Raw genomic sequence first — 12,394 nt, 5'->3', positions numbered from 1 at the left:
TTATTGTAGCTTGGTGGAAACTGTTCTTCCAAGTATTATCTCCATCTTCAAACTCTGTACAGGATTCTGGTTTGTTCCTGGACTTGTACTGACTGATACTAGGATATAGGTCCTGGCCTTATTATCTGATAGTTTGTAATATCTACCACTTGATGACTTGATGAGAAATTACATTTTTAAAACCTTGATATTAATCTAAAACCTACAAGGTTTTGCTCATTATTTCTGAGACAGCCTATTCAAGTCCTAGGCAGCAGCTACAGCAAAGTATGCTGACCCCATTGATGAGGTAATCAATTATGCTAGAACAAAACAAACAAGTAAGTAGAAAGAAAGGAAGCCCATGCTTTTATACAGAGCCAGAGAAAACAAGGAGAAAGAGCATTTGGCAAATGACACAGGACAAAACATTTAATTTCCAGGTTCCAAGAAGATATATTTTAAATTTCTATTAAATATGATTTACAAAATCAATGTTCTTCTACGCTGGACAGCTTTACTTGGAGTGAATGAAGATAAACCAGGGCAGGCATCCAAAGATGTGGCTCTAGAGGCACGTGGCACTCTGGAACAGAGGCTTACATGCCAGCAACTGCAATTATCCCAACTAGTAATGATTTAGCATTCTGTGATGTCTACAGTGTAAAAAAATCCAGGCTGTACCTTTATATCACAACCACCTGAAACCCAGGTTTAAATTCTGCCTTTAAAGAGACTGCAGCACAGCTTGCTGCTGTGTGCACATTGGAGAATAAAAATGATTAATTCTACCCATCAGTGAAGTTTTTGCTTATGAGTATCACAAGCCTTTGCTGTGTGCAGCAGAAAAAAAAAATGAAAATCATTCTTATGCTTAGCTTCAAATCCTTACTCAAAACCATGTAATAGTGCTAATTACTAAACACTGGGAAGAATGAATAAAATATCATAAAATGCTGACTTAAAAAAAAAAAAAAGCCACAAAACAAAACACCTTAAACCTAAGTGCATTTACCACGATTTTTTAGTGCATGATTTTACAATCCCAAGTTAAGAAAAGATTTTCATGTTAAAATTAACAGACGAAAGTAATTGGGAAAGAAGTAAATCAAAATGTAAATCTATCATCTAATATGAGCTCCCATGATGAGCTGAACATCTGAAAAAAGAGCAGAACGATCAATTCCTCACCACAAGAGAGAGAGAGATGCAAAGATTGGCTTGTGATAAAAAAAAAAAAAAATTCCTTTTAGAATCGTCACAGCAGGAGCCAGAGGAAGCTTTACACCCAGAGACCTAATGTTGTTCGTTAAGCTAACAAAACTAGTCTGGAAGAAGAAAAAAAGTAAGACTTCATCTTTTCATCCCCTTCCACTTCACTGCTCATCTCCCTAGAGCTTATCTTGATCCCAGTTTTCTTTTTCTGAGGATTTTTTTCTCCCTCCTCCCCTTCCTTTCTTTCTTTTTTTTTTTTTATGCTGACGGGGGGAGCAGCACGGGTGCCTGATGCCAGCTGCGTCCTAACAGGGACTCTGCCTGTCTCGTTTGCATTGTCACACTCAGCAATTACAGAACGTGCCACAAAGGACCCAGAAGGACTCGGCGACAGAGATAGCACTGCAAATTCAGCATGGCCCTCCGAGCCTTGCAGAGCATGGGTAGCAAGAACTGCGGCCGGTTTGGGCTTGCCAGTGTGCCCAGTTGTGCTAAGGGGATTAGGATCCCAGAGAAGGGCAATGCCTTGTGCCACAGGAAAATTCAGAAAGAAAATATGGAAATAGCCTACCTAAGCCAGCTGCTTGCTGCCCAGTTTGCCATGAGGGTGTAACACAAATTTGGCATGACTGAGGAGGAATCCCCAGTGGGGGGATTTCTAGAGAACGTACTCTAAGATGCCTCACCACGAGACAACAACAGTGCAGCTATGGGGATGTTGACAAAGTGCAACAGTCGCTCTCTGTACGAAATCATAGACTGAACTAACTGTGAGAATACAATATACACAACATACACATATTATTCTTGTATCCATACATGGAAAAATTCAAATGCAATGTATTACTCCTCTGAGGTTTTATGCCATGCTCTTTTTTCAGTTATGCTACAGCAAACCTGCCCTGCACAACTTCATAATTTGAACAGTAACTTTAACGCTAACACCACATAAGCAACAATCAGCAATTGCTTCCCATACTGGGAGAGTAAGGGCAACAGCTGTCAGGATACAGTGGGACATCTCACCACACACCTCAGTGCTGCACACTGTTCCCCTTGGAGTTTGAAACTCTCTGGGGGTAGGACTCCATCCATAGGGAAGGTGTTACAAGGTTCTTAGACCTGAATGAAGTGCAGCTAAAATACAGACTGTCAGGTATAGCTCTATGTTGAGCTGAAAAGAACGGTGTTTTCTAGTGTTCTTGTTATCTTAAAAAAGCATCTTGATTAATTACTGAGATAATTAAAAGGAACAAAACCAGATTTTCTTGACCAAGTTATCCTGGTGCTTCATTGCATAATTTGCCTCATTTTTTTTCTACTAATGGTATGTCTAGAAATAAGAAAGACCTGAATTTTAACCTTGAAATATGAACTCTGCAAACTCATATTTCAGTGTATGCATTGTAAGCCCACACCAGGGAGTACTTTCAAAAATAAAAATAAACTTCCAAACTTTGAATGCACTTTAAGGGTCAAAAAGCAATGGGAACAAATGCATTATTTAATCACAAAAACCACACTCAATTCAGCGTAAGGCTGAGGAGGGAGCTCAGGCTCCCAAAGGCAAGTGAAGTGAGGACTGCTTTGAGGGACTGCTGCAAACAGGGCTGGAGCTGAGCTTTCACTCAGCCCTGCCTCTGCCTGGGAGAGGTGGGGAGGTCGAAGAGCTGGAGACGACAGGCAGCTCTTAATAAGAACCGGCTGCCATTTTCTCAGGAACAGTGAAGCAGAGAGAAAAAATGGTGGGGAACTTATTGCTTACAAAAAATAAAGCCATTATTCAAAACTGAGAAGAAACACTGTTAAAAACAGGGGCTACTCACACATTGCTTCAACTCCATGATAAAATTCTTATCTTTTTTAATGGTGCATTGTTAGCAGCTACATCTTTACTACAGTCTCTATGCTTCTCCTTCACCCTCATTAAGGTTTAGGTCCATTTCTCACCTGACCGACACAGGCTCTGCTCTCATTACCTTGACTCAAAGCTAACAGTAACTTAAAAAATGCTCACAATAATCATCAGCTATGGTATGCTTACCCTGAGGTAGTTGAGGGTGAAGTTTGTCAGACCCATTCGAGTGATGTTTTTGGACAGCTGCTCCAGCACCTGAGGGTCTTGTGCCTAAACAACAGAGGAAAAAAGAATTTTCACTTTGCTTTTTGTCTATTTGTTTTTCCCTATGTGCTTGGTGGAATGCAGGGAGGGTTCTCTGAAAAGAGGTGCCAGTCCTTACATGTTGATGCTAAATTTATGTAATATGTTACAGAGCTTTGTTTGCACAGGAAAATATAAAACCATTATGCAATTGGAGCAGAATAAAGACTGTTTTCCAACATCTTCCTTCTGTCCCTGCCCATTCAAAAGACAGACCTATGAGGTCCCGTCATGCACAAGGTTGCAAGTGAGCAGGGTCCCACCAAAGAGCTTCTTGAAGAATCACAGTACACTTGGAGCCTTCCATTTGTTGGCTGGTAGTACCAGGTGACTAAGCAGATAAAGGCAGGAATAAAGAAAGTACTGCTTTCTTTTTGTAGATAAGAAACTGAAGCTGAGAAAACTCATCAAGGCACCTTCAGCAGAGCTGATCACATAAATGGCATCAAGCACAGCCACAGAACCCTTCTGGTCTAAGTTATTTTCCCAGGATTAAGCAGGAAAAATGCAAGCAGTCCTTCTCTGACCCTAGCCAGGAGCTTTACCTGTGAGACCAGCCTCCTCTTTAGAACAAGATCAATCTCATTACTAAAACTAATACCTGCTGGTTGCTGGCTAACCTGCTTCCACTCTCTTTGAATTGCAGCAGCCCCCTAAATACATAATGTTGCTCATGGCCATTGTCATTGCCCCTTAATGGGATACTGTTGAAGAGTTCAGAAGATCAGTTCTCTAAAAGAAAAGATAACCCTGGGACAGAAATGGTGGGGCAGGTTTTCATAGGTATTTTCTTCAGGCCTCTAATAGCATTTTCCAAAAAGTCCAGGCTTCTTAAATTATTTAAAATTCCTCACTAATAATATATCTTTATCTGTGGATATCTAAGTAACTCTATGGCAAAATGTAGGCACATATTTGGGCTTATGTTGGGCCTTACTCTCTACAAAACCACAGTCCTGCAATTAGTTTTGCATGTGGAGCACTAGTAGCTGGAATGCTGCTACACTGCAGAACCGAATGTGGCAATAAGACTGTGCTCTTTGTTTCTCTGCAATGATTTCCCTTATAATATTTTTACTTCAACTTGTAGAATATTTAATATTTTAATGTTCTAGTATGTGTGTTTTCATTCAGTTACAAAAGAAAAGTCTTGAAATGTGATAAAAAGAAGATCTGGATTAAAATTCTAAAGGTTTCCAGGTAAATTTATGGTAATCACTTATTTTCTATTTTATGCAAGGCGACCATTAGTTTGCTTCATTTCAAGACTAAATAATAGATAATTATTTCAATAATAGATAGATTTCAATAGATAGATTTCTAAATAGATAACTAATAGATAGATTTCAATAGATAACTAATTTCAAGACTGGGGAGAGACTGTTCAGTAGGGCCTGGTGCAATAGGACAAGGGGTAATGGTTTTAAAATAGAGAGAGGTAGATTTAGATTAGATATTAGGAAAAAATTTTTTACAATGAGGGTTGTAGAGCACTGGAACAGGTTGCCCAGAGAGGTGGTTGATGCCCCGTCCCTGGAAACGTTCAAGGCCAGGTTGGATGAGGCTCTGAGCAACCTGATCTGGTTGGAGATGTCCCTGCTCCTTGCAGGGGGTGTTGGACTAGATGACCCTTGAGGGTCTCTTCTGACCCTAACCATTCTATGATTCTAAATATAATTTGTACCTATAATGATGAAATTCACTGACTTTAGTGTAGTTCGTATCAATAAGAACAAATTTTGGACCCAAATCATAAAGACCACCAAATGGGACTAAAAGAAAACTAAGTGCTAAAATAAAGTGAAAACATATCAACAGTGGCAACAATAGAGCACTGAGAAACAAGGGAGTGATGAAAGATCTTGTAAACGGATGTAGTTGCAGGCAAAACAAAATATTTATAGTTAATTGCCTTGGGTGTGAAATTTGCTGGAGTTCTTAATAAACCTAATCTCATCTCTTCGCATTAGGTCAAGTGAAAAAAGGATTACTTACATGCATGGCTAGAATGCTGCGTGGGACTAATTCTCTGTATTGTCTAATAGTAAAGTGCCATGTTTTTATTCTCATAAGATCATCAAAAGTAAACTCCAAGATAAGACGTCCTTCTGTGCATACCTAGAATACATAAAATGCATGAAATAAATTCCCAGGAATTTTGTTTTCAATGGTATTGTATCATCGATTAAACAACATTCAAAAACATCAGAGCACTGTTCATCTCTGCTAGATTAATCGTTTTTCTTTCTTTTGGGGAGAAAAAAATAAATGTGGGAAAATTACTTCATAGGCTTTACTTCAGAGACAGTAACTCATAATACTATAGATTTTATAGCATTTTACAAACATCAAATATTGTGTGCACTAAATCTTGTTTATTGCATCAATTTGCTTTCCCTTGCAGTTCGCTACTACTAATTAATGACTGAGCCTCACAGAGGAGGTGGCTGTGGTGCAACTGCATGCATTTCACATCAGTTGCTGAACCAGTCATTCCCAATCTGTTTTACGTTGTACCTCCTTACAATGCTTGGCATATAAACCCTTCCTTTCGTGTCCAGCTGGAGTACACAGTGCCCTGAATGCCTGTGGCCAAAGATGATGTTTTTCCTATTTTTTTTCTGTCTTGTCTTTTCCAAGTGTTCTTTTCTTTTCCAGGCCTTTTATCCCATTTTGATTTTTCTTTCATTTCTTATCTATTTTTATTAATCCCCCCTTCCAAGGGAAGCCAGACGGGGTGTCTGCCATCGGGCTGAATGCACTGCATTGCCACAGCAGGTTTGAGAGCCAGGTGAGCAGAGGAGAGGTTGTCATGGACAATGGAGCTGCTTCCACAGAAAGTGGCTCATGCAGCTTTGTGAGGGGTCTTGTCTCAGAAGGGAAAGAAAATATGGGATGAATAAATGCAGCATGTGGGTACTACCTGGAAATGAAAAATAAATTACTGGGGACTTTTAAACAACTGTCCACAACTTTACGTGGAAAAATTGCTGTGGCTATGGTCTTCTTTGAGGTGAAAACATATGCCTGGCATGGTAAATTGACTAGAGGTGCCATGGAGTACTGTAAATGATGCCTGATCTGAAAATTAACTACCTCTGTCATTGATTTATTTTTTTTAATTGTATGTTTGACTTACAATTCCTGTTCAAAGTAAACTTGCAAGTGCAAGATACAGATATTGTGGAAACAGGGTGTAGCAGCTTTCAAAAGGAAAGGTTTCTGCAATTTTACAACTAATATTTGATTGAACAGCTAGCCATCCTAGATTCAGTTGAGTCTGTTGAGCCTTTTTACAAGTCCTGACTCAGACTTGGCTACTTCCCACTTGGGCAATGTGTGGCTTTTCTGGTTAGGAGTTCACTTAACCTCATCATAGCTTTTGCTCTGGTTGTTTCTGAAAAAAATAAGTAGGTAATTTTAACAGGCATACTATATAGATAAATAGAATTTTGCAACAGGTTCTCATCTGCCCTTTTCAACATACCTTAGTGATGCCTTCAAATTTTTAATGTGACTTATTTTGTCATTGCACCCTAATTTTGATTTTCAGATCACTTGCACTATGATAAGAAATTACACATGGGTACACATGCACACACATAAGGATTCATACAAGAAGAAAACCATTTTATATTCATGTCCTGTGTTGAGGCCAAAGATTACTAGCCAGTTAACACGAAAATATTTCAGGTTTAAAATATTTTTTTTAATAATAATACCTGTGGCTTCTCAAATATTTCTACTCTTAAGCTCAAAACCCCACACCTCTTAACAGATTTATTTTATGCCCTGGCATTAACAAATTTTAACAGAAAAACTGAAACACATACCTCATATCACAGTGGTAAAAATTTATGTATCTTATAAAGGAATTTAATTTCCTTCTGTAGAGCAGAATTTTACTCATTGCTTTTAATCAATAAAATTGGTGCAGTTCTTATTTTAAATGGGCCTTTTTTTTTTTTTTTTTTTTTAAAGCTGCCTTTTACATAGAATCCAAAAAATCAAAAGGGTCTCCAATTAAGAAAACATTTTCTGTTGTGCTGAATTCATGTTACCGTACTGTGAGCTCTGACATTTTGTTTCTGTGGTAACCAAAATCAGCTGATTAGTTGGCATGGCAACAGAAAAGATGTAATCCCAGCAGACACACTCTAATCAATGCCCCCAGCACAGATGGTCTCCGGAGGATCAACAAGAAAGAGGCTGGCAGGCATTCAGTATATCACGTGGTTGCTCTAGACTAGGCCAGGAAAAAACTAAAAAAGAACATTTCTCAAACTAACCAATAGCTTTTTAACCCCTTCATTGCACTTATTAATTGTAGGAATTTCAACTGCTTGCACCTATGAAAAGCAGCTTTGGTCCTGTGCCTTATTGCTCAGTCTCACTCTCCTAATGCCTGGCAGCTTTTAAAACTCTTCCCCTTTTATTAAGGAACATTTCTCAAACCTGACTCTGTGCTTGAAAAGAAACCTAAAGCTTATACAAATCTGGGAAACGCCTGAGATTGTCAGCAAGGATTAAAATCATTGAGTTTCAAGGGCTTCACCCATAAAATCCAGCTGATGGTCCCACTGTTGGGCGCAGGAGGAGAATGGATTGAACGTGGGGTGCTCCTTGCACCAGTAGTGAAGGCGAAGCTCACCCCTGCCAATCTATCAGGAAATCTAAATAAACATTGCTAACTACAGAAAAAAGTTTGCCTACATAAAAAGTTGGAGTGTTGGTAAACACGATGAAAACAGAGACCCAGGAGGACTCCTAAAGTTTTCCTTTACCTGTAGAAAAAAATGAAGCATCTTCCAGGTAAACAAGCATGGTAGTTAGGGCTTCAGTCTCTTCTTTTACCACATTTAATTTATGCCATTGAACTGTATTAAATTCTTTATGGTATTTATTTATACCTTGCTAAAACAATTTTTAAGTGTGTGATACTTTAAAAGGACCTCTTGCCCTCTAACGACAAGCTGGACTATTCATATTCCTACTGTTAGGCATGTTCTAGCCATATTTGTTTGAAAAAAAATGGAAATGCCATTTTATATATTCATCCAGTACTGCAGTATGCAGTGAGTTGCTCTAACTAGGAAAATGTTGAAATGAATAAAATGCAGCTGTGGATCCCTGATTCAGTACACGATGAGAACTGTTTCAGTCCATTATATTACAAGTTAGTGAATTTGTAGCTTAGAAATTGTTTGTAAAACTGAAACAGCTATTAACAAATACAGTTAGTTTGTATTTTTGCATTAAAAGACCCTTTGTGGTAGTTTCACTGGGTCAAATTCTGATATGAAGAGCTACACAGTCCACTGGACCGCTGCTCATTATGGGAGGTCTGCTTTGTTCCATCACCAATGCTGTGAGAGTCAGGAGTTTACCTTTGGGTACAAGATCTGTGCCCTTGGTGTCTCTGCTAGAAGTTACACACGCACCACTGAGACAACATTCATCTCTAGCTCATTTCTGAGAGTAATGTATTCTTTTCTCCCTTATTCCACCAACTACTGGGTTTTGTTTCAAATTTGCTTTTACTAACACTGTCATATTGTAAATGTATAGCCATTAAACCCTCCTAATTTTTCTCCTAGAATCCAAATCACCTCCCCACGTGAACTTTCCTACTGGGATACAGAGCTTTATATTGGAATCTGGAAGAGAAAGGTCAGGGCTGAAGCAGGCTGTGCGCTGCCAGGACTGCAGCGCAGGAGAGGCTCACGGCACACAGCAGGATGGTGCTACGGGATGCAACCGTGGCTTCCCTGACGCGAGGTGTGTGCCTCGCCCAGCCCCTGCTGCTGGTCTGCCTTTGACTTGCTGGGTACTGGTCTCCTCTCCACAGTAAAAACACTGTACTGTGCTGCCATGATAAGTAAAATTAATTAATTGAATTGAGAAAAGTGTGTTGTATTTACTGATTAAAAAAAAAAAACCCCACTTTTATTTGCTATTGCATTAAAGCTAACACAAAGGGAAATGACACAGAAATCGCTTTAGGGAGCTCCCCAAAGAAGCGCCCTTGTCACGTCCTCTGCACTTGGCCAGCATGCACAACTCCTCGTGAGTAGTGAAGTGGCACAGAGGTGCTACCTAGGAATATCTGGTCTCTTTGTATCTCCCTCTCTCTCAGTTTGTGTCTATGTAAATCACCAAGGGCTGGAGTGGGAGAGCTGGAACGATGACACCATTAAACACACACCTCCCAGCTCACCAGTGCTCCACGCACCAGTGACTTCTTCTCCCTCTTCTTTGACCCCCACTCCAAGAGCCATCAAGATGGCAGTGAAGACACTACAAAGGGGTAGGACTCACACACATGCGGAAACAGCACAACTCAGGTGGGCCCTGGTCATGATGCTGTCAATAGCCAGTGCCTTTTTTGACTCTAAAACCTCTGCAGTCCTGCAGGCCAAGAGCAACAGGGATGGGTTATCTCCTCCTGCTGCCCCTTCTTTTGTGCTTTTCTCCATGCAACAGTTAAAATTCATACAGATGAACAGGTATAAGAAGGAAAATAATAATTTCCTGTTAATTTATGAATTTCCATTTTGAAAATCAATTTATTGATTTTTTTTTAATAAAAGAAAATTTTGTTCTAATTTGTATTTTCCACCTTTTTGGTGGAAAGTAAGTTATAAGTTTATAAGTATATGGCACTCAGTTTAATTACAGGATTAGAAGTGGCCAACGCATGAAGATAATTCACTATCAATTACAAATATTGAATATTCACTAACTGCCTGATCCAGAGCATGTTTAAATCAATTGACTTCACTGCCCTTTGGGCCAGTATCCTACTGTATTAAATCACTATTTTCCTAGAGATTTATAGTCCTTGGACTGGGTAAGTATCAAATGTAAAGCATACCATCCCAAATAGTAGGTACCAGCATTGTGAAATCTCATTGTCACTTTAAAATCAAGCCCAGAGAGAAGGAGATGGGCAGGTTGAATTTAATTCACATACAACTGATGGTTCTGGCAACCTGGCATTATGTGCTTCTCTTGCAATCTTTCTGGGAGAATTGCAGAGAATGCCCACAGAATTTTCCAGTCATGTAATGAATACAGAAAATAGTAATTAAACAGCTTCAAGGGTTTTCAATATTAGAAATAATCTCAGTCTACCAGAAAAATGCAACAGCCAATATTTTTCACCTTTATACACATTGAAAAAGAAAAAAAAACCCAAACAATAAAAAACCCAAACCAACAACATGCTTTATTGAGTCTTCCCTGTTACCTTGGTAAACATGGGTTTTCCATGCTGAGTGACCATGGTGCATTGATCACAGTCCACTGTGATGGATGAGTTGTGGTATGACTCTTTTGAGTGCTTGAGAATGTAATACAGGTCTGTTACACCTCCTTCAAAGACAGTGCTAAAATAACGAGGAATGAGGGTCCTTCCAATTGCTGTGAGGAAAATACAAAGCAGAATTCAGCAAATGCTCTAGGTTACACAATCTCAAACCATTTGCTAACAGAACATGAATACGTTTAAGTGCAAAGAAATCAAACTTTCATTTAACGAATATAATGCATCTTCTCTCTCTGCTGTAAAAATGAAGTTGCGCCTGCTCCCATTGAAATCAAGGAAAATGGCTGACTCCATTCAGAGGAAGTGGTCTTATCTTATTTAATCTTTTTACATTGATGGCAAGTTAGAGTCACTCTTGAAAACATCTGCAAGGGTTTCTTTGTCCCAAAGTAATTATTATACAGAAAGCCACATGGTGTCAATTATGACTGAAAGTTGGACATTACTCATAAATGTATAAATACGAGTGGGGAGCATCTACAGAAATACACTCATACGCACAAAAAGGCGAAGCACATTTATATAGGGGGGTTGCATACACATATAAGTTTGTCTGTGTGTGGGCACATGCATATTTATATATACCCACCCACACAGAAACACACACACACACGCACACATTCTTGATTGAATAGGAGGGCTACTGCTGAGAAATCAGAGCCCTGGGGATTGAAGGAGGACACGAGAATGCAATACGATATATGTTACCTGATATATGACTGCCCACTGGTTTACCTAAGATCTCTCTTTAGACCAGAAGTATTTATGTCATAGGCTAGAAAGTCTGAGCAGACACCTGAAGTAGCTTATGGGCACCACTTAAACCCCAAACTATGGACTCCAGGTACCCCATTCTGCAATACTTACTCAGACAAAACTCTCACAAAAGTTACATCTCTCACTTCAATAGCAGTTTCAAGGAAGTACTACAAGACCTAATTCCAAATACGTAATAGTAAATGTGAGCTTCTGAGTGTACTTCAGACACACAAATTAGCGGAAGTACTGACTTCAAAGGCAATTATCTTGTATGCAACTGATGTTTTCCATCTCCTTTTTCACAGATAAATTTGGATGCAACCACAAGCCTGGTATGACAGAACACTTCAGTTTATAATAGACCAATGCTTCCATACCAAATGACTCATTGCTTTGCATGCATTAATCAATCCACAGTAATTTTGAGTGGTGGATACATGAAAATTGCCTCCATTTTACAGAAGAAAAATATCAAGCGATCTGAACTATGTTTTGGAAGAATGAGATAGAAAAGTCCCCATCAACAGGCAAGATTAGAGTTTATTAGTTCCTAATTCTTAGTTGTCTATTAGGACTCTGTGGTGACTCATACTTCCCTCATTTGCTGTATGCTTTTGAGAGTAATTTCTAAAAAAAAAATTATTTTCATAGGAATTTTGTCAGCACACAAACAAAGGCTCCTGACCCTAAAAATGTATTTGCAAGTGGGTGTCATAAATTTAAAAGTATGGTTTTTTCACAGTAGTTCTGTGAAAATTGTTCCTACTCTGCATTACAATGTGGAATATTGCATGTGCAGTCGTAATGCACATTATATAACGAAAATATACAAATACAGAAAATGAGGACTTGTTAAAACTTTTGCTGTAATATTAGATGCTAATGTAATTTAATGTACAAAAATATACCACACTCTCTGGAAGTGGCTGACAATTCAATGAATGTGTTGAATG

At 38.9% G+C, this 12,394-nt stretch overlaps 1 protein-coding gene across 10 annotated transcripts in view; it reads right to left on the bottom strand.

Moving 5' to 3' along the window:
* Positions 1–12,394, bottom strand: part of LDB2 (LIM domain binding 2) — a 225,062-nt gene that overhangs the window by 44,330 nt on the left and 168,338 nt on the right. For all 10 annotated transcript variants that reach the window (XM_086747301.1, XM_086747300.1, XM_086747299.1 and 7 more), the window contains 3 exons: positions 10,605–10,777; positions 5,351–5,473; positions 3,239–3,322 (listed from right to left, as the gene is read on the bottom strand). In XM_086747301.1, the coding sequence (XP_086603427.1) occupies positions 3,239–3,322; positions 5,351–5,473; positions 10,605–10,777 (380 nt within the window). The remainder of the gene's footprint in view (positions 1–3,238; positions 3,323–5,350; positions 5,474–10,604; positions 10,778–12,394) is intronic.

The sequence above is a fragment of the Chlamydotis macqueenii genome, chromosome 4 (genome assembly GCF_036417535.1).
Source record: "Chlamydotis macqueenii isolate bChlMac1 chromosome 4, bChlMac1.mat, whole genome shotgun sequence".
Taxonomy (NCBI): Eukaryota; Metazoa; Chordata; class Aves; order Otidiformes; family Otididae; genus Chlamydotis; species Chlamydotis macqueenii.
This window is presented reverse-complemented; position numbering and strand designations above follow the sequence as displayed.